General features: G+C 42.0%; 1 protein-coding gene across 6 annotated transcripts in view; it reads left to right on the top strand.

The window, feature by feature from the left end:
• Rbcn-3B (WD repeat-containing protein Rbcn-3B) overlaps positions 1-22,462 on the top strand; it is a 170,238-nt gene that overhangs the window by 136,921 nt on the left and 10,855 nt on the right. For all 6 annotated transcript variants that reach the window (XM_065429602.2, XM_070536879.1, XM_065429600.2 and 3 more), the window contains 5 exons: positions 2,936-3,122; positions 8,635-8,905; positions 11,261-11,343; positions 14,434-14,533; positions 20,184-20,288. In XM_065429602.2, coding sequence (XP_065285674.1) covers positions 2,936-3,122; positions 8,635-8,905; positions 11,261-11,343; positions 14,434-14,533; positions 20,184-20,288 — 746 coding nt within the window. The remainder of the gene's footprint in view (positions 1-2,935; positions 3,123-8,634; positions 8,906-11,260; positions 11,344-14,433; positions 14,534-20,183; positions 20,289-22,462) is intronic.

Here is a 22,462-nt window from a genome sequence, read left to right as displayed (position 1 = left end):
ATGAAATGGAGTACACAGCACATGGCTAAAGCAGCTGATGAAAATGTGGTGTAAAAGGTGGCAGAATTCCTAGGAACATCTAACGCTGCTGTGTCTTGACTTCTTTGCTTTTCAGAGCATTGCAGCTAACATTATGGTGCGAGTGCCATGTGTGGCTAATAGGTACTTTCATTGGAGGGTATTGCGGATAAAAGTGCAGTGCCATGCAGGATTGCACACTTCAGTACTCACAGTCCGACTGTCATTTACTCTGTTACAAACACTTTCAGAAATTCACGAATTGCAAAAGCCAATCTGCCCAGTCAAAGATGAATATGTCACGTAGGTCACACTTGAAAAAAAGAAAGAACTCTCCGGAAAAAAAAAATGCTGAAAAGAGACGCTCAGGCAACTGAACATTAATGGGAAATCACTTTATTTCTGCGATGTCATGCAGGCAAGGAAAAGTAGCCAGAAAAAATATGTTCGTTTGGTGGGGCTCCAGCCACATCTCAGCAGCGATAAATAGTGCACAAGTATGACAATGAGTATACATATAGGTGTGTAATATGATACCGCAGTTATAATAAGAAACTACAATATCTGTGAAATTGGTGTACATTCGGAAATAATATATTTCATTAGCTGTACTGTGAAAATAACCACTTTCATAACACGAAGTACAGGTATGCTCTGGCATAAATATGCTAAAAAGAAAAAGCATTTCAAAGGCATCATTGACTACTTACTGTCAAATCTCAACATAATGAGCATCGATATAACAAAACATTGTAGGGTATAAAAAAGAAAATTAAATATTTTTTTTCTATCAGAGTGTGTCACGAATATATGCTTATAACGAATATTGGACATGATCAAGGTATTCTTGGGGTGGATGCAACCTTATTATAATGAGTTGACTCTATTACGAATGAGAATATGGATACTTCAACAATGAAAAGGAAAAATGAACCATCAGGGAGATCAAACATGTTAAAAGGTTGATCTACTGAAGTAGCTAATACAGAAAGTTTGGCTAGTCAGAACGAAGACAAATTTCCAGCACTTGGGGAAAACGGAAAAGACAGCAAAGTGTTAGCAGATAAAAAGAAAGCTACAAAAATTATGAGAATTGTCTACTAATACGTAAGCATTGTTTGGCTTGGCTGTCACTTCGTTTTTGCATAATTTTGCTTACTTGCTTTTCCTAGCTTATGCATGCCTACCTATGGCCATTCCAATGGCAAAGAATGCATTGCACTATGCTACATAAAAGTACAAGAACACCGAACAGAGCTTATGGCTAGTGATCATTAACAGCTCTGTGATGTCAATTAGCACTGTTGTCTGATTAAAACTCACATTTATTGACACTTTCATTTATACCATTGGTGCCGTGCATGAATGATCGCTGTAACCATCACATTACACAAAGTTATTCTTCATCACTAGGGAATCAATCTTAGTATCTCCTATAGTTATTAAATAATAGTTATTGAATCGCTGTCTGAATGACATTTCATTTTATATCTATGGTGCTATTCTGCATGAAAATTGGAGAACATCGCAGTGAGCGCATAGTGATCACTAAAAACTCGACGGTATAAGTTAACACCTTGCTATGCCTTGATTGATACCATTGACAGCACTCATGAGTGAAAGCTGCCTCAGTGATAGTAAAATAGGTGAATAATATTCACCAGTGACTTAAGCATACGAGTTTATAGTAGGCATAGTGAGTCACTCATTTCATCGCATTTCATTGGATATATATGAAGTTATGTTGTGCAAAACACCGAAAACCCTGAACTGCGCATTATATTTCACTTGTGCTCACTAGTGACTTAACTATATTAGTTAGGTGTGTTATGCAAATAGATGTTATTCATGTGTGTTTTAGTGCTATTGATGACAAGGTGTTCAATTAGAGGCTGCAGATATCGCAGTAGAATAGTGAATCCTATTCACTAGCGACAGAAGCCTCCCTGCGAGGACCTAGTGATTATCATCGAATCACTCGTTATTGTTTCGTTTGATAGCCATGACCAAATCGCATGTGTATCATTACCTCAACGTACTGATTCTGACGTTTCCTCTCAATTTATTTCGAGAATTGTCATCTGCTGTGTTGCTCTCATAACGAAGTTGAAAATAAAAACTTCTAAAAGTTGTCGTTAGTCATGTGGCAAGATAGCTATTGGTCTCTCAGCTTGCTCTTTCATTTTCAAGGTATTAACACATAATATGTTTGCAAATCTTCAGAAGTCTTAAAATTCAGAGATTCTTGAATTCCGTTATGCCTGGATTAAATTCAATGGCATTTGGATTATTTTCGCTGGCGTTTGGACTAAATACAGTGGTGCTTGGATTAAATTGACTGTCACTTGGATTAAATTGACTGGCACTTGGATTAAATTGACTGGTGTTTGGATTAAATTGACTGCCGCTTGGATTGAATTGAGCAGGAAAACCTGTAGTTGGCCCACCCGCAAATTTCAAGTTGGCCCACCTGCAAATTTCAAGTTGACCCACCCCAAATTTCAGTTGGTCCAGCCTTACATATGCTTCTCCTAGGGAGCCCTATGTATCTCTATGGGTATTTTCAATTTATTTTATTTTTTTGCTTTAAATTGTTCCTTATTACTTAAAAGTTTTCAATCATCTACATTTACACTATCCTAACAATTAAACGTCTTAACTTTGCAAATTACGCATTTTTGTGCAGAAAGAAGGCTTTACACTTTTCATGTGATGGGGCTAGGGAGCTGGCCAAGGAATGTTTACACATTAAAGGCAGGGAGAGAGGGTGATAGAAGCAAGAAATTAAAGCACTATAAATGCCAGCCGCAGTTCTGATTTGTAAACCTTTATGTGCGACCACGGTTCAGTACAACATGGCTGGTCCAAGCTGGACTGAGGCCGGCAGCGAGTTAATTTGCCGCATGTGTGGCCGCAGGCCAGGCGCTGGCGTACCTGCTGCTGACGCCCGCGTCCCCGGCTCTGCCTGCACACACATCGCTACGCCGAGCGGCCATCGACCTGATTGGCCGGGGCTTCACGGTCTGGCAGGCACACATGGACGTATCACGTGTGCTGCTTGGCCTGCTTGAACTATGCTGCGATTCGGACAAGCTCGTGCCCAGGTTGGTGCCTTCCCCTCTTCTGTCACTTGGCAGCAGTGTTTGTTATGTTTCATGCTTTTTTTAGCTTGCTTTTTGGAGCCAAGTTTGGGGCTCTCCACATGGTTCCCAGCATAGAGTTCTTTATAATTACCCAGAGAGAAAACTGACACTGTAATGTTTGTGTGTGCGTGCGTGTGTGTGTGTGCACGTGCGTGTGAGTGCGTGCGTGTGTGTGTGTGTGTGTGTGTGTGTGTGTGTGTGTGTGTGTGTGTGTGTGTGTGTGTGTGTGTGTGTGTGTGTGTGCGCGCGCGCGCTTTCACCTTTCTTTTTAGAGAGTGCGAAAACTTTGAAGGCACATCTAACAGCATTCTTTCTGTCACAATGATCGAGTCTTCCAAGACAACACATGAAATTCTCTCTTGTATTTTTTTCTGTATTATTACGCAAGAAAACTTTTTATTAAAGCATAGGAACTTCTGCTTGAAAAGTACTGGAAGGTCAGTAATGTTAGAAGAATGACAAGGTCTGCATTCAATACAAGTCAGTTTTAATTCTATATTCGTCTTCCTTTCACTTGGCAAACTTAAATGTTTTATAGTGATTAGCTTCATTTGTGCAACTATGGCAGTGTTTAAAGCCAAGCCATATTTGAGACAAGCTGAGCTCGCTCATATTCCCAGCATTTCCATGATGGGCATGAGTTTCCTAACAGTGCCTGTTAAGAAACGCATAGACGGCAGCATTACATTTCTCCGTAGGTAATGTTAAAAAGACACAATGGTTCCAAATTTGTGATGTCGCAGGCTTGTCTTCGTGTTGCCGTGGTGACCTTTCCGTGGGGACACAATGTGGTTACAACCCTACCAGTTCTTCACTGGGCAGTGAAGAATTATACAGTGAAGCAGCAAAGCTGATACAAAGATGTGCAGTTTTGAAACAATGTACAGTAACCACTCATTATAGCAATATCACATTATTTGAATCTTATCGTGGCCCCGACCACAGCACATGAATTTTAAACTCATTATTTGAAGTGTAGTGGCACTAGACACCGCTTAGTAAAAAGCACAAAGCGGGAAATTTTCATGGGACTGCTTGGTGCAGCCTTAACAATGACCCTTTGCAATTACTCACATTAACCTCATTTTTCTATTTTATTTATAGATAGTGCAATCTTGTGCGACATTTCTGCAGGTGGTAAATATACAAAACTAACAAAAAAAATGAATATTACAGAGCATATTGCTGTAGCTGTACAAGAAAAGGTTGCTGTTGGTGAAGTACAACATGAGAAACAAGAGTATAAATATAAATACATCTGTAAACAATGTCACGAATGATAATGCATTTCAAAATGTGACAATAAATACTGTGTTATGATTTGTTCAGAAAAGGTGTTCCAAACAATTATTGTTCTTGAGAAATGGGCATACCTATTATGAGGTGTTAACAAAGTAATTACTAGGGAGTGCCAAGCATAGCCTTTTGCAAAAGGGAAGAGGGCCGAAGTATTAACTTCGAGAGACAAAGAGTGCTGCAATGGTCAGTCTGGCATGCGTCCTTGGGACCAACTAAGTTCTGTGGTAACAATAAAAAGACGAGGCAACTGTTACAGGCGAAGAAGTTTTCCTTGAGAACGGGGCGGAGTCAGCTGTGAGAGAATGATGTCACGAAAAGCGAGTTCTGAGCTAGAGGAATCACTGAAGTGTGCCGATTCTGTTTCTTTTTTTTTTTTATCTCTACTTGGCAGTGACTAGCCATACACGATGCAACGGACCAGAAAGTCCACACTCAAGTGCCGTGTGTGACAGCAGCACTGACAATGCGCAGCGCATCAAAAGTCTCTGCACTAAAAACGATGTTGTGATCGAACTTGCATGGACATTTCGCTGGCATTGGGGTATGCTGTGATACACAAGATTCTCATCACAGCAATGTTGAGGCTGCTCTGGTAAACTTAGCTACTGAGCAGTTCAAGTTATCTCAATATTAGGCATAACAAGAATTGAATAGGATTCCATCAACAAGTATACTGGACTTGAACCTTTAACTCAAGTACTCACACTTTCATATAATGTTAATGTTGTACCTCTGTTCAAGAGGCAAATAATCCTTTTCTGGAATTGTGCTGTACCGTCTGCTCAAAACCATTGAGAGACAAAGCTGTTAGCATTTTGCTAACTTATGCATCAGTGGTAGTGATGCAAAAACATTGGTAGTACTATCAATGATTGTCAAGTAACAGCATGTAAAACGAGGAACGAATGTAGAAGAGAAAATAATCAACTAGCCCAAATTTCTACTCTAGTGAAGTATTAGCGCTAGTTTACTCATTTGGCTATGGTGTTAGGCTGCTGAGCACGAGGTCGCAGGATCAAATCCTGTCCACGGCGGCCGCATTTCAATGGGGGCGAAATGCGAAAACACCTGTGTACTTAGATTTAGATGCACGTTAAAGAACCCCAGGTGGTCGAAATTTCTGGAGTCCTCCACTACGGCCTGCATCATAATCAGGAAGTGGTTTTGGAATGTAAAACCCCATAATTTAATTTTAATTTAGTCATTATTGAACTATTCATAGTATTATCGACAGCACACTATAATGCTCTATCAATACGAATGTAAATTTTCACAACGTATTTCGTGTAAACACTTCAACATAAACTTGGTGATGTTTCCCAGTTCCCAATCACATGCACTAACCCTTAATGCTGGTCAATTATAGCAAAGTTTTCAGTAGCCTCACAAGCTCAAAATTGCAAAGCTATTGATCACATGCTCAATACAATGAAAAACTGTTGATACGTTCCTCGCTTTTGTGTTTTCCTGGGTGTTACGCGGCATTTTCGCTGTCCTGACTTAGGTCCCATTGACTCCCACATATTATATTCCCGCTTGATATGTTGCCATTCTGTTATGTCCCCGCATCTTACATTGCGTTTGAACGCTGCTGTCACATAAATTTATGGTGCAGTGGGAAATTTGCTTGCAGCAATGCCACGTAGACAATCACTGTATACATAGCTACAATTGACCAGTACATTGCAACAAGTGACAGAATTTACTATAAGCAACTAAAGCTGCACAAACGAGAAGTTAACTTTGGGACCCGATTTTTATTAATCATAAGAAGCTAACAAACAAAGACACTAAGGATAACACAGGGGAAATTACTTGTACTTACTAATTGAAATAAAGAAATTCTAAATTAATGTAAAAGTGGTTGGAAAAACAACTTGCCACAGGTGGGGAACGATCCCATGTCTTCGCATTACGTGTGCAATGCTCTATCATTGAGCTACAATAAAGCTGGGTTATGCAGTGAAGCACACACACAGTACTGCGGTGAAACATGAAGAGTTGAAAGGGGACCTCTGTCACGGACTACGTGTCCCCTAAATGTATGTGCACATATGCGCCGTCCCCATTCACAGTATGAGCACCAAGACGTCCAGTAACTGTACTGGCGGCCATTCAGAGCTGTTGCTGACATTACTGTAGCGATTTGCGACCTTCCTCACTGTTACATTTTCCCGGCTGCTAAACCTTTTTTTCCATGGTCTTTTGAAAAACATATCAATGGGGTTCTACTGTAGCAAACTATTGCAGTACTATCGATAGCTTCATAGCAAGATATTGATTGCGGTGTTATCAATAGTGCTATCGATAGTTTCGTAGCAAAATGTTGTGATGTTATTGACACTGTTATCGATAGTATACTATTAAGAGTATTTTTTTTTCTATATAGTTTAAGAAGATTACCCGCCATGGTTGCTTAATTACCCGCTGTGGTTGCTATAGTGTTTGGCTGCTAAGCACGACGCCATGAGATCGAATCCCAGCCACGACGGTCACATTTCAATGGGGGCGAAGTGCAAAAAACACCCGTGTACTTGGATTTAGGTGCACGTTAAAGAACCCCAGGTGGTCCAAATTTTCGGAGTCCCCCACTGAAGCGTGCCTCATACTCGGAAAGTGGTTTTGGCATGTAAAACCCCATAACTTTATTTATGTTTAAGAAAACTATCAATACTATAGGTAGCAGGTAAATTTACTGATAGTTTTGCATCACTAATCAGCAATGTAAGTATTGTACATGTTGCATCTGTGTGCATCATGCTTATTATGTGAAAAGCTTGTCTACTTCTCTTGCTTTTGCCTTTCAGCAGGGCAGTGTAAGCATTTACCATTCTTTTTCTTTACGCTATCACTCATTATTCCTTGTTTCATTCTGCTAAAATTAATGCAGTGAAATCTTGTTTTAACAATGCCACGTTGCACATGAACGTACCTCTTTGTTAGATCTGATATTTGTTTTATGCACATATTCATTACATCTTGACAGAGTTCATGGCAAGCTAGTACAGTTTCGTGATTATAGCTGTTAATTTGCAGAAACCATGTTTCTAGGGCCCATGTTGAAGAAACAAAACACCTTATAATGACTTCTTCAAGAAAATGTTTTGGCATTTCTTGCCTTTTTCTCTGATGATCACTCATTTATAAATTCTCGGATGCAGCAAGCGCATTCCTTACAATCATAATGTTCGTTATAATGGGATCCACTATAGTTAAAGGCGATCACTGATTACTCATCATATTGGTTGCCACCATGATCTAGCCCAGTTTTGTTGCCCCACGCATCGGATTGGTGGATTGAAGTCATTAATTCCAAGGCTCAGAAACACCAGCAGCATAGCATGCAGGGCCAATACAAGCCTAAGATTGGGCTACGTTGGTTTACATAGGACACTGTTGCTCAGCGGCTATGGCATTCCGCTGCTGAGCATGAGGTTGATGGTTCGATTCCCGCTGTGGCAACCAAATTTCAATGGAAACAAAATGCAGAAAAGGCTTGCATGCTTAGAGTTAGGTGCGCATTAAAAAAACAAGCCAGATTGTCATAATTAAGCCAAAGTTAATTTCCTCAAAATAGAAAATCTCTGCCATTTTGGTCTTCCGAGGGAAGCAGATAAACATTTGAACTGCTTCATATAATGCCTCTAAACAAGCCGAAAACGAAGGTGTAGCAATGTTTATTTAACCCCTAATTGAAACGCACAGTTCAAAATTTGCCTGCATGTCACCCTTAACAGTCTCCATATTTCGTCAAAATATAAACTTTACGAGTGAGCTATTTTTTCAAAAAAGCTGTGATAACAGGCATGTAACGTTTTTCAGCACTTCTAGTCACACCAACAGCTTTGCTGCAAAGTGCCTCTGTTCACAACTTCGCTTTTGAAGACTACTTCAAACAGGCTACTTGCACCATCTGGTGTCGTTTGCAACAAGCACAGAGAGAGAGAGGAGCTCAAACAATCTCGTGGGGTGCAGGAAAAAGTACAATCAGCACCAGACAAGTTGGACTCCTCGTTTGTCTTTTTTTTTGCAAGTACGCGCTCGACAAGCTCGGCTCGTCTTTATCCATAAACGGTTAAGGAATGAGGCAGCAGGTTCCCGTCATTTCCTCCCCGTAATTTCTGCTCAAGCCTCCATCTTAGATGTGCTGCCGCTTTTGTCTGTCTTTGCGCAGCATGTCGTACGGGCTGCCGCTGACACCGGCGGCAGATTCGTGCCGCACAGCGCGGCACGCGCTGTCCCTCATTGCGACGGCGCGTCCGCCAACGTTCATCACGACGCTGGCCCGCGAGGTGCACCGCTACAACACGCTCGCTCAGAATGCACAGTCGCTCAACATCTCGCTGCACCAGACGGTGCTGAGCCGTGCACGGCCCGAGATATTGCGCATCGTGGAGCTGCTCATCGACAAGATGCAGACGGAGGTGGCCGACCTGCTCGTTGAGGCAAGTCGATAAGACGCACAGTTGGCTGCGATGGATTAGGGCTAATGAGGAGTTCGGAGGAAGCTTTGCCTTGCGAACTCTTGTCTAAATACATTGGAATGGATGTACTGTTTTACTCAGCGTCTACTGCGCTGAGTTGCTGAGGTTTGTTGCATGTGAAAGAAAAAGTTGGGCTTCTAACTGTAGAGGCTTGATCTTTTATATTAGGCTGTGCATTCTTTTTTTTTTCTGCATTTCAAAGTTTCGTGTTTCATTTTCTTCAACTTTCTGTCTTTCAAAATTTTTATAAGAACCGTGAAGCCTTACATCAAAACTCGGCTTCCTAGAGTCAGTAATATTCAGCTTTCTTTTCTAAATGCAATGCATTTTATTCAGGTCCGTTCAGCGGTTGTCTGGAAAGTGCATTCCTACATTTCACGTTTACTTAAAAGGGGAAATTGGAATTGTTCCCAAGTTAAAGCTTCCTTGCATTGTTAAGTCTCTTTTGTGTTCGCATCCTCATTTCCGTGCTTTGCTTTTTATTTTTATTTTTTCTGCAATGAATTTACCAGCTCATTCAGCTGTCAGTAACAAGTATCAACATAGTCAAACTTCATTACAGCAAAGTCACATCCGACATAAAAATGCCTTCCTTATCTTCTATCTTTGCTGTAAGCATTTATTGCGACATGCTAGCATTGGCAAAAAAAAAAGACCAAGTTAAATTTTTTCGTTATATCTTAGTATCAAACCCCGGCCCTCAGTCCCCAGCAGGTGCGAAGCAACTGACCACGGCGGCGGTCAGACCTGCGGCGCAGCAGAGGGTGCTAAGAATCACTGGCTCCGGACAGGCCACCATTGGAATATGAACCTGGCAACGTTTAACGCTAGAACGTTATCTAGTGAGGCGAGTCTAGCAGTGCTATTAGAGGAATTAGAGGGTAGTAAATGGGATATAATAGGGCTCAGTGAAGTTAGGAGGCCAAAAGAAGCATATACAGTGCTAAAAAGCGGGCACGTCCTGTGCTACCGGGGCGTAGCGGAGAGAAGAGGAGTCGGATTCCTCATTAATAAGAATATAGCTGGTAACATACAGGAATTCTATAGCATTAACGAGAGGGTGGCAGGTCTTGTTGTGAAACTTAATAAGAGGTACAAAATGAAGATTGTGCAGGTCTACGCCCCTACATCCAGTTATATGCATCATTGTTACATAAAGGTTTGACTGCACTAAGGGATTACGGTCTCACAAAATTTTTTAAATTCCCGCTGTCCTTGTCCCGAAATAGCCACAGAAAAAGAGCACAGGTGAACAGCCTGGCTGTAAACATCTGAAGCCAAACAGTGAAATTACTGCAATATTCCACAAAAAATCCTATGCTTTAGTGCAAAGGGTGCTGTAGCAAACTGTAAGAAGTATTGATTGCACTACTGGGCAGAAGATTCCATAGGGAGGGACATATCAATCAGTGAATGTATCAATCAGTTTATCCATTTACTTGTTAGATCCAATGGCAGGACCCCAGAGCCCTTCTTTGAGTTGCAGGAGTGGTCTGCAAGCTACAAAAGGCATATAAATTATGAGTATAATATGCAAATTAAACAAGCATAAGTCAAAGAAAGTGGTAGAAAAAAAACAGCAATGTGTTTCAAAGCAAGGTGCACATAATAACTCAAGTCCTACGCATGTATGCATACAGTATTATTCGTCAAAATTACATTATTCCAATTTTAATAACAAGTGTGCATTTAAACATTTGAAATCTGTATTGACTCAGGGGTTCATGCAACCTGAAGATGTCATTTATCGAATACTTGCTGGATAACCTTTGGCAGTGTTCTTTGATGTCCATGTAGAAAGCAGCATCTGTAGTGGTCGTGAGCGTTTGGAAGATTTTCGAAATCAGGAACACCTGGAAGTCTTTTTGGAGAGTTCATTGTAGCTCATGCCCATCATCATCACTTACAGAAAAACCTGTCAAGATTTTTCTTGCAGCATTTTATCATTGTTATTTATTTAATCCAGGGACCCAGTCTCTAATAATGCAGAATACTATGAAAATTCCATAGAGTACACGTGAGGGGTTGTTTGCCGTCTCTATGCAGCATGCAGCACATTGAAAATATCCTTGGCTGCCAGTCAATGCCTGATTCATCAGAAATGTGCATGCCTTAAGCGTTCCAGATGTGTAGTTTAACAGTCTCAGTTTTTCTTTTAAATATCAGTTACTGAACAGACTCCGCATTCTTTCGCACGCGTGTGTGCATGTGTTTTTTGATAATCTTATTCACCTCCTTGGCACAGGCCATGCATTATTGAATCATGTAACAGTGTTCATGTCTCTCATGCGCTCTCGTCGCTTGTGTTCGGCACAGGTGATGGAGATTGTGCTGCACTGCCTGGATCACACGCAGTTGAAGATGCGTGGCCTCAACGAACTGTTTCCTGCCATTTGCAGGTACGTCCTCCAGTCGACAGTACTGAGCATACCTTGCTTCGTGCTTCCTAAAGCTGTGGAACTTGCTCTCCACATTTTCGTGTTTTTCTTTTGCTGTGAACTCACCCGGGTTCCAGTTTTTAATGGATTACCCAATGCGAAACTTGTTCAGAGGCATAGTCATGTACTTCAACCACTTCATCATGGCGGTGCGGTGAGTTATCGCCACATACAGTCGCTGTTAAAATTTACCACCTTTATTAACAAGTGCTGGACATGTGAAACGCACACGACAAATTGCAAGTGCAGTCTTTATAACTTACTGGTTTGGTTTGGCCTGTCTTGCAGTTTGGGTGGGGTCAGCGGCTAACTAGGCTTTGCTACTTTCGGTTTCAAGGAGGTGCCAGCAACGCGGCTGACAACAGTGCTGGCGACATGTCAAAACCAAAATGTCACCATATTTCTGCTCAACTCAATGGCCAAATTGGCATGCGGTTGTGCAGTCAAGAGTCTGAATTATCACATGACTCACTGTGATGTGGCTAAAATTTCAGTCGTCCTCATACATGTAGTCTATGGGGCCTGTGGCGATGTTGCAGAGCTGTCCAAATTATCAGTCAGCACCTGTAGATTCGCACAATGGCTGCGTCTTTTGACTTTTTCTTCCACTGGATATCTTGCAAACTATGGAGGCATGGCTCTGCACAAATATACAAATGCAAGCTATTTTTTAATTTAGCTGTTGCTAAATTAAAAGCCTTCCATTAATTCAACTCATGTAATTCAATTGTTTGGTTGATTCAGTCTCAACCAAGGGTCCCAGCCAGCGCCAATACATTTCTATGAACCAAAGGTTTCATTATTTCGATACTCAAATCAGCCCTCTCCACATAATTCGAACTTCACTGGTCAGCACAAGCATGCCTGACCTAAGTCACAATCACAATGGCCGTGGCGTCTGTTTCAGCGATGTTAGGGGACAGTGAATGAACAACACATTATGTTCCGCCAAAAACATCCAATGTCGACCTGCCTTCATCAGATTTTGAAAAGAGAACAGCGGCTCACAATTGATAATCAACAAATTTACTCGTTTCTAACTCGCCTCGTTTCCACTTTGTCCAAAAATTGCCTGCATATTACAATCTGGTGCGAAACCACGTTTGCAGCTTTAGCAGCAGTCCACTGGTGAAGACACCGTCACCACCATTGTAAACACAAGATGGTGGCAGAATAAGTTTTTGCATAGGTTGGTGAACATGATGCATCGTTTCGAGGCTTTAATTATCAAAGCTTATTCAAAACATGCTAGTTTACACGATAAGCTAGTGACAACAGAGTCATGTCAGGTGCTTCTGATAATAATAATAACAATAATAATAATAATAATAACAATCTTTATTACATCCAGTCATGTCATGGTTACAGATCCAGCCTGCATAAGCAACATTGCTTGTGTGCGAGGCTGGGCAGTCAGCTGGTAGTACTGATATGCGTACAAATAAAATAAAAAGAATATAGGAAAAAAATGATATTGCAAAAAGTGAACAAAAGATATTATTTGAACAAAAGATATTATTGCATCAGCAGGGGAAAAAAGACACATTGACATTAGAGATGACTTTGCAATCAGGTTTGCATGCTTCAAATCCCGAAGAAAACTTCAAAAAATATGGACATTACGTATCAACCATAACCTTAAATGCAATTTTATTTGTTTAAATGTTCCCGCAATATCATTCTCATTCAATTTATTGAAATTAGCTGGCACATAGAAAGCACGAGTTCTCTTGCCTTAGTTTGTGTACGCACGAGGTACCACATATTTTTCTATCTGACGTAAGCTGCGAGATTTCACGTTCAAGTTTTTGAATTTAGTAGAAAAATAACTTTTACACATGGCATCGAACAAAACTTGTTGCTTGACAAACAACATGTCTGACTGGTACTTGCTCAGCAAGAGATCTTCCCCATGACCAAGTGTGCCATACGAGAGGCTGTAGGCAATTTTTTTTAGGATGCGGTTAATTATCCTAAGTCTACTAGAAGAAGCAAAGCCATAAATTGTTATTCCGTACTTTATGATCGATTCCCTAAGTGCCTTTTTAACCATTTTACGAACATTTACATCACAGAAAGATTTTAGGGCATACAAATGAGCGCACACAGCACGTAAGCGCTTTGCGAGCTCTTCAATGTGGACATTCCATGACAACGTGTCGTCGAAGTGTAGCCCCAGGTATTTCGTGCTATTTACCAGAGTTAGCGGAGGACATGAGCATGCAAGGCAGTCACTGGTGTGGAGATAAACAGGGAAATATCCGCGACTGCTTTATATGGGCTGTGAAAACATATGATATTAGTCTTCGATTTATTAATGAACATTTTGTTATGCATCACAGGATGAACTGGTGAAATGGTAAGTCTAGTAGATGTGGGCCATCATTCCATTTGCGATGCTTGTGGAGTGGTTCAGTAATTGGATAATATCAAACGCACAGTGGACCGTACAGAAAATGACATGTTGTGGTCTGTAGACAGTGATTAGGTGCTGTCTGAGAGCGGTGAGAATGAACATTAATTTTAAAGAAATTTTACATCTGTCAAGGTGAAACTTCCCTGGTTTCTTTTTCTGATTGCCAGAATTAGAAACATGCTACTACATATTTCGTGTTATAAAATTGAGTACACATTAGGTTTGGGTGCACATCGCTTTCTGCTATAAATACATAAAAACTGGGTATGCTTAGATTTGTGGGCGCATTAGAATCGGGTAAGTACTGCCAAATCAAGGGCAGTGGTTTGGCTGGCCGTTTCTTGTGCCTCTCCTTATAATTTGACCCACCAGATAATTTCATTTATTCTGTGAGTCCCATCAAGCTTGAATTAGCAGAAGTTGACTGTACTACCAGCAATGATTTGAGCAGTAGCCTGTTTATCAAATTTCTTACTTTGGCAATAACTGATGCATTGTCCCAGTTGATGGTGTGATTGCACTTGTGTACATGACAATTGCACCTGTGGACAGACAGTGGTTTTCGTTGACGTCATGCTTCTGCTCTTTCATTCGTCTTGAGAACGTGTCTGACGTTTGCATTGCATTTTCTGCAGATTCCACAACGTCAGCTACTGTGGGGCAACGAGGCGCATCGCTGTTGGAGCCAAGAGCGGCAACCTGACTATCTATGAACTGAGGGCCTCCAAGTCGCAGGCATGTCCATTATTTCTTTCTTTCTCTTTTTTTCATTTTTGTGCACTCTTGCAATCCACTCCTTCAACTACAACTAAGGTTGTACTCGTCATTTCTGTCACCTTGGTTCAAGACTGTGTTGACAAACTCTCTGGTCTCTGAAAACACCCGCCAGCCTTTTGTAGAGTGTTGAGTACGGCCCATTTATGTCCGTCCATGATGAAGGCCTCTCCTAGCACTTCCAATTTACCCCTGTCTTGCACCAGCTTTTCCCATGTTATGCCTGCAAATTTCCCAATTTCATCATCACACCTAATTCTCTGGCATTCTTGACTGTGCTTACCTTCCCTTCCCTCCCCTTAGGAATTACGTGGCTTGCCTAGCCTAACTTCTTCCTCCTTATGTCAACTATAATATTGGCTACCACCATTTGATTCCAAATCCACACTGCTGTCTCGCTACCTCTTAATATTACGCTTAACATCTTTCATCCCATCGCTCTTTGCGTGGCCCTTAACTTATTTTCAAATTTCCTTGTGATCCTCCAAGTTTTTGCCCTTATGTTAGTACCAGTAGAATGCAACAATAATACAGTTTTAGTTTCAAAGGTAGCGGTGAACTGCCAGTCATGACTCAGTAATGCCTGCCATATGAGCTACAACCCATCTTTATTTTTCTGTTTCTATCTCATGATCAGGGTCCCCTGTAAGTAACTGACCTAAATAAGCATACTCTTGCTCAGATTCTAGGGGATGACTGCCTCATGACTCTTTCAATGAAACCTTCCTTAGGAAGCCTTTATTGCAGTTATGACCCCATTCCTCTGATATCCGTACGCATGGCCTCACAATAATTGTCACAATGAACCAATTGCACTATTACACAGGGTATATGATATGAAACTGGAAAAAAAGGCAGTGTATGTATTACTGAATCATTTAAAGAAGGAACCAATGTGCAGCTTAGTGCCTCAGCCAGTCTTGAGCTGCCTGCTTTACAGCTGAACCGGTTGAAGCTGCCCGCTTTGATCCAGGGAAGGGTGAAGATCATGCAGTACGAAGTGTTTCACGTCAGTATCTCTAATCCGCAGGTGTTCAATGTCATTCATGAATACTTTGCACTGAGCATGACAGATCCTAAACAGTTCAGCCTTGTTTAGCTCCTCTTTTGAAATGGTTCCACTGAGCAACATTTGAGTACGATGGCGTCCATCCACAAATCAGAATACCCAAGCAGTGACAAGCAGGTGCTTCTGCGGGCTGCTAAACTTCCTTAAATCAATCAGGGTGTCCACTATTCTCGGCGCTAAAGAAGTACATGTTGCATGTCATACTTTGACTCTTCGTTGATCTGTGTGCTCATGTATGATTCTGTAAGCCAGGTTGATCTTGGCTCAGATAACCACTCAGATCCCCTCCACCAGCTGTGACATGTACGTAGAGTCTTTACAGATACACCCCTAGTCAATAAATCTCGCGGGATGTCTTCTCCTGGGCAGTAGCGCCATAGCAGTGGGTCAGCAACTCCTGCAATTTCAGTCACTCTATGCTTTACAAACTGACCCAACGTGTTGCGGTCACCCCTGATCCGGCTCAGTGTGATCTATGGTTTGTCCACATAAGGCAGGGAAAATGCGTCGGCTCCCATAATGAGTGGATGTATTTTAATAATCTGGCTCCTACTACCGTGGCCATAAGCTCGAGCATCAGAAGTGTTAAAGTCTTGGTAGGTGCTGCTTGAGATTTTGCTACTATTAGTGATGTAGCTCAATTTCCGCTGTCGTCAACTGCTCTCAAATAGGCACATGCTCCATAAGCCTTCAGGCTGGTGTCGACGAATATATGCAATTGTGCCCTTCTCGACCACTCCATATAGCCTATCTTGCACACAGTGTGGAATCTTGATGAAACCAAGCTGGATTATGTCTGTGTGCCATGCTGTGCCATGCTATCCATGGCGCCTTGATCTCTGGTAACTCATCATCCCAGGACTGGCCTAAACCCGCAAGTGTCGAAACAAAAGTTTTGCAGTGACGGTGAAAGGCGGTAGAATACCAAGAGGGTTGAAAATTCGAGAAGCAGCCTTGAGTAGTGCAAGTTTTGTGTCGGGCTGAGCTGAGGCTAAATATTGGGCTACAGATTTGGAATAAAATCAGTTTCTGTATCCCGTTGGGTTCCCAAAACCTCAGTTAATTCCCTTGATGCACCTTCCGCTTGCTCGTCCTGGTTGTCAAAAATGTTCAGTTGTTGCTGGTTATTGGTCTTCGAATTTCTAGAGTAGTCGTGCTCTGCAGTAGTTACGTGTTCTACTTCGAGCTCATTGTCAGTAGTGTGCTCTTTGAGTGCATTGTTAAGCTTTGAGAGCTCGTTACTAGCAGATAGACAGTCAAAAATACCTGAAAGCTTGGGCTTGTCCAGGGTAGGATCTAGGTAGCAACCGAGCTTCCTTCAGAATCTTTGTATACTGTGCTCGTTGAGCTGACCGCTTGGTCTTGAGGCGATCCATCCTATTAGCTCTTGAGATAGAGGCCTGGCATCCATACTGATCATGAACGATGCATTATCCAGTCAGTCTTCACTGCCTGCAGCGCACAACGGTGGAGTAGAAGGTACTTTGAAATGTATGATCAAGGAACCGAGTCCGCATGGATGTTTTCGGCACCAAAATGAAGAAAACTAACAAGACACAAAGGAACCAGCGCTACTCTTCGTTCCAACTTCTCTTGCAGTGCCCACGTGCACACGTTTATTTGTCTTTTTCTGCAAGTAAGTTACCCTTCTGCAATACTGAAAATACCATTCTTACCGTGAGAAGATGCTTGGTAAGGCAGAAAAAATCACAAATACCAAAGACAGATGACAACGCCACCTTCGAATTCCCACACCAGCGTGCCATGAGGGCATGGGCTTTGATGGTATCTGCTAAGGCCTAGTTAATTCTGTTGCAGTAAAATCGACTGCATTGCCTTCTAAAAGAGTCAAAGACTGAATATGGCAAGTTTTGGGAACCTTTGCTGAGCCAACGTGGCCCAAATACGAAAAAATACTTTTGAATTCACGATGCCACACATGATGTCGCACAGGGTTGTGGTTTCGGCATGAAATTCAGAAATTGAAACTTTGACCTTCATTTTCTCTTCTTATAATCAACCTACTACATCAAAAATAACAACAACAGAGTTTTCAAACAATGCTTTATTAGTCTAAACTGAGTTAGTGTTTTGCTTTTGTGTCTTTTAATATTAGGAGGACCCCCTCAGTTTCTTTAAGGGTCCCTGAAACAGTTTGGACAAATTTTGTAGACGCGTAGGGTACAGCTACAGTAAAGCATTAACCTGCCATGGTTGCTCAATGGCTATGGTGTTGGGTTGCTGAGCACAAGGTCGCGGGATCGAATCCCAGCCACGGCGGCCGCATTTTGATGGGGGCGGAATGCGAAAACACCTGTGTACTTAGATTTAGGTGCACGTTAAAGAACCCAAGGTATTCGAAATTTCTGGAGTCCCCCACTATGGCGTGCCTCATAATCAGAAATTGGTTTTGGCACATAAAAACCCTATAATTAATTAAATTAAATTAGTAAAACATTAGCACCACAATTTGAGGGGAGCGTCTCATAGTAAGAAAGCTAGACAATTACAAGTTACCCTCCTCCCTAGCCATGCTTTTTCTGCTCAACTTGTTCGCCACGCGACCGGGGCTAAGCTCTGCCTTCACTGGCTAAACATCATGATGTGACGTTGTGATGTCTACTGCCGGTTGTCTTGGAGCCAGCATGTGTAGCCTCTCCAACCTCTCTGCTTGCCACCTGGCCATTGCTACCCAGCGAAAGCTATCTAAGCCACATGTGTTGCGAGCATTCTGTCTCAGCACTGAGCGTGTCCGGTATTCTGGTAATTGCAGGCAAGCTGGGCATTTTGATGTATGGGTGGAGGTGTAAACTAAAGCCCTTCCATACTACTACTGCTATGATGAAGGGGCTTTAGCGTAAATGTGAACGGCCCACATGGTGCAGCCACCTGGTGGCACAGAGCTTAACCACCCAAACACAAAGCTACCATTGCTCTAGCCAAGTCTAAAACATTAAGCATTTAGGATGACATGTTCATGATTACGCTCCTGCTGAAAATTTGCACCTGCAACAAAGTAGAATACACTTGGTTACTGCCATACTAGGTATGTGTTTGTATGGCGGAGATCCATGCCACCAGGTGGTTGCACCGGGCAGGCCATTGATCTTTGCACTTGCGTTTGCCCAAATACCGGATGCGCTTGAACTCTGTACTGTTGTAGCAATCCTCTGGCATGAAGTGATGGCTGCAAACACATAGATGCTGGCGCTGATCGGATACCGACAGTCTGATGTGCTACGGCCACTCCACTTGCATGTTGCTTTGCAGAGGGACATGACATCGCCACCTTACATGTCGCCGATCGCTATAGATTTGCAGCCCACAACATAACAAGTGTGATCCACGGTGCTCATGAAAAGAAAGCTTGAGACCAACACAGCCTGCGCTGCTTGCGTCAACACAGAGAATGTTGTAACACAAGCGTACAACACTTCTTGTGTGCCAGAAGTGCTTGAGTGCAGTGATAAATTGTCATTGTGTATTCTCTTTCTGTTACTTTTTTTTTATAGAAACAAGTCAACCAGTGTTCCAACTATTATGAACAACATTTGTTCACCATAAAGTTGGAATAATTATTGATGACATGAACTAGGTAGCCAATCGGATAGCTCGCCCAACTGACGTCAATTTGGGGGGGGGGGGGGAACTCAGGAAAGCAGAACCGCTGCAATCGGTAGCAGTGCACATGAAAACCTTATAATAAATTACATGCTTTACACAAAGCACTTAAATGCATCAGTTAATGATCAGAAGGAATGATCAGAAGGATCACCAAAATCGTTTCAGGGTCTTTTTAGCACTGGGACCTCCGCATGTAACTAGTCTCATTCTATCCTTTGATGATGCACACAAGAAATCAATAAAACTTGAAGTAGGTAGTGGTGATCAATTCAGAAACGAGCACCAGGAGGATGTATGCTCAGTCAGGCATGAGGTTGTGTCATGTCATGCATGTCAAACTCATGTCATGCTCATGTGCGGTTGTGTACGCCTCCATCTCACATGTGTAGTTACATATGTGCCTTAGTCAGATTGCAAGATGTGAGAACATGGATTCACAGGTGCATAAAAATAGTATCCTGAAATGTTTTATGGGCTTGCATTCGGCAAGACATTGCTGGGACAGCTCATACGAACGTTGTTCAGTGCGACTGCCGTTTTATATTTGCATAGAGATGTCATGCCCAGAGAAATTTTGGAGGCTTATTTTATGACGTGGAGTGGTTATAAGTACCTGATTCCAGATTTGTTAACAGTATTAGACAGTAAAATTGTGCTTTTAAAATGTGGTTGAAGGTCGTGCGTAATACTGCTAAGTGATGCAGTGCTCGCGTAAAGCAAAGGCTCGTGCTTATATGACGCGTGTTGTCTGAATAAACGTTCAGTTGTTAGCCAGTGCATGCGTCATTTTTGGTGTGCTTTCTCTGTGCTGGTGTTTTGTTTGTGCGCTAATCAAGAAAGAACAAGCACTAGAACACGTCTTTTTGGTTTTGATTTCTTCTTGACGCTCGGTCACTGAGGTTGCTGCTCTTTCTGCAGATAATACCGGCCCACTCAACAACTGTGGTTGCCTGCACGTTCTCCCCTGATGGCAAATACCTGGCCACCTATTCCAGTGGAGAGAACAAGCTCTGCTTCTGGCAGGTAATGACTGCCACCTTAGGTCATCTCTCTAGTGCCCAACATTAGTGCACTAGCACGTACAGTTTAACTTTGATAAAACGAACAAGTATCTAGCAAATTATCCAATGCAAAGACTTGCAAACTTTATTATAACTTGTTTGAACTGTAAAAACAAAGTAAAGATTTGGATAATTATGCCTTATACAAATGGATTTTCTACACCTACTATGGAACCAGAAGTACAAAATCCATAAAAAATATTGAGGAAAGTAAAGAGAATACATTTGCTTGCTCACAGCTGAGGATACTTATTCTGGTAGCAAAAATCCTAAATGCTCAGAAAGAGTAACAGTTGTTGGCTTGCTTTGCCGATACAGTCGATTATTATTACGACAAACTCGCATCCAACACTGAAATACCTTCGTTATATTCAATTATGCATACATGTGCAACATGTTGATATACGCAAGAAAGTTTTTTTATTGACTTAGTTATATACGATACGATAATTTGTTTTATCTCCATTCGTCATCGAGTTTTAACTGCTTAAACGCTTTATTATTCTGACAAAAAGTGACAGTATTTTGCTTTTCTTATACTGCTAATTTTCAAATTTCACTTACTCCAAAATGCTTTTAAAGCATTTTAAACTAGTTTACTTCATATTTTATGCACGCAAACCTCATATTATTTCTTCACTAAGCAACATAGGTGTATTGGTCACTGCCACAAACAGTAAAGCCAAAAACTAGGAAAAATGCTCTACATTACAATTCTTTGTAGGGTTCTCACCCGTGCCCTTGGGACAAAGGAATGACAACACAGTAGTACAAACAATCACAAGGGCATTTATTGCACCTTTCATAGACTAATGCTGCTAGCCGAGTTGCTATCCACAAAACATGTCGATGGGTGCGCGACAAATCACGGAAGTCCGACTCACCATGACTGTATAGCGAGCTAATATGTTCGCCCCATGCTGGACACCCAACGCCTGGTCGTTCGTGTGTACGGTCACGAGACACGGGGGCACGTTCAAACGATTGTATTCGTCCATTCCGGTATAGGCCTCATGAGACGGTCTCGCAGAAGCATGGATCAGCGCACGTGCGGAACGTCTGCACTGCTTGCCGACCTTGAGCCAAAGAGGAAGAGCCTCCTTCTTTTTTGTGCCCAAGTAACACCGCCGTTAGGTGGCGTTAGCGGAGCAACACTCGTGCCATCTCTCATACTACCCTGCAAGCATACCGACTGCTGCTGTAAAGCCAGAAGACAGGAGACGGGAGCTATGCAGGAAAACAACATATCAGAGGGCGCATGAGAGTCACGCATCCCCACACTTTCAAGATCAACTGCTCTGCTTAGCAATAATTGGCAGCAATGGAAGTTTTTCACCCGTTCTTCCTCTGCTAAGGCATGTGTCGAAGTGCGTGAAATTTCACGAAGCACGGAACAGTGCATAGAGCTTTGCCACATAGTTCGCACCAAGCCCTGCATGACCCATGAGCGAGCTGTCACTGCCTGATGCCATCTTTGAAAAGCTCCTGCCAAGGGGCACTAAAAGAGCATTATTTAAATAACGCATGTCTTTGAGCACTGACAAAAGTTCTGCCATCTACGTAGCAGAAAAAAAAGAAGTGCATGCACACCATTCCTCCAAATTGCTTTGAAGATGGGAACATTGCCTTGGGCGAGCTGAGCTCGTGCAAAGTTTGCCAGTATCGTGTGAAGAGCTAGGCTTGTCTAAAGCGCTTAAGAGGTGAACTGTACATAGCATTATGATTGCACTTCTTTGACATAGATTGGTCACAAATTTTTGTCATTATCAGTGTTTACCTTTATATTGAATATAAGGAAGCTTCTATGGCCAGATGTGACTTCATTGTAATGAGATATGACTGTATTCGGGACATTCTGTCAGAATTAAACCGCAGGGCCAAAAGCAGGAAGATAACAACCCCGAAAAGAAGGTAAGGACCACTCGAGGAGTTAAGGAATAAAATTTAATTGTTCTCACATCAAGAAGGATGAAGACGGCAGTGAAAATTAGGGAGTGAACATGTATGGTTGACATTTTAGTTGAGATTACTAAGAAGAAACAATTGGGCAGGTCACATAATGCACAGAGGAAATAACCTGTTACCTGCTAGCGTTACAGAATGGATGCTAAAACAAGGTCAGCGAAGACCATTGCT

Source organism: Dermacentor albipictus, chromosome 4 (assembly GCF_038994185.2).
Source record: "Dermacentor albipictus isolate Rhodes 1998 colony chromosome 4, USDA_Dalb.pri_finalv2, whole genome shotgun sequence".
Classification (NCBI taxonomy): Eukaryota; Metazoa; Arthropoda; class Arachnida; order Ixodida; family Ixodidae; genus Dermacentor; species Dermacentor albipictus.
This window is presented reverse-complemented; position numbering and strand designations above follow the sequence as displayed.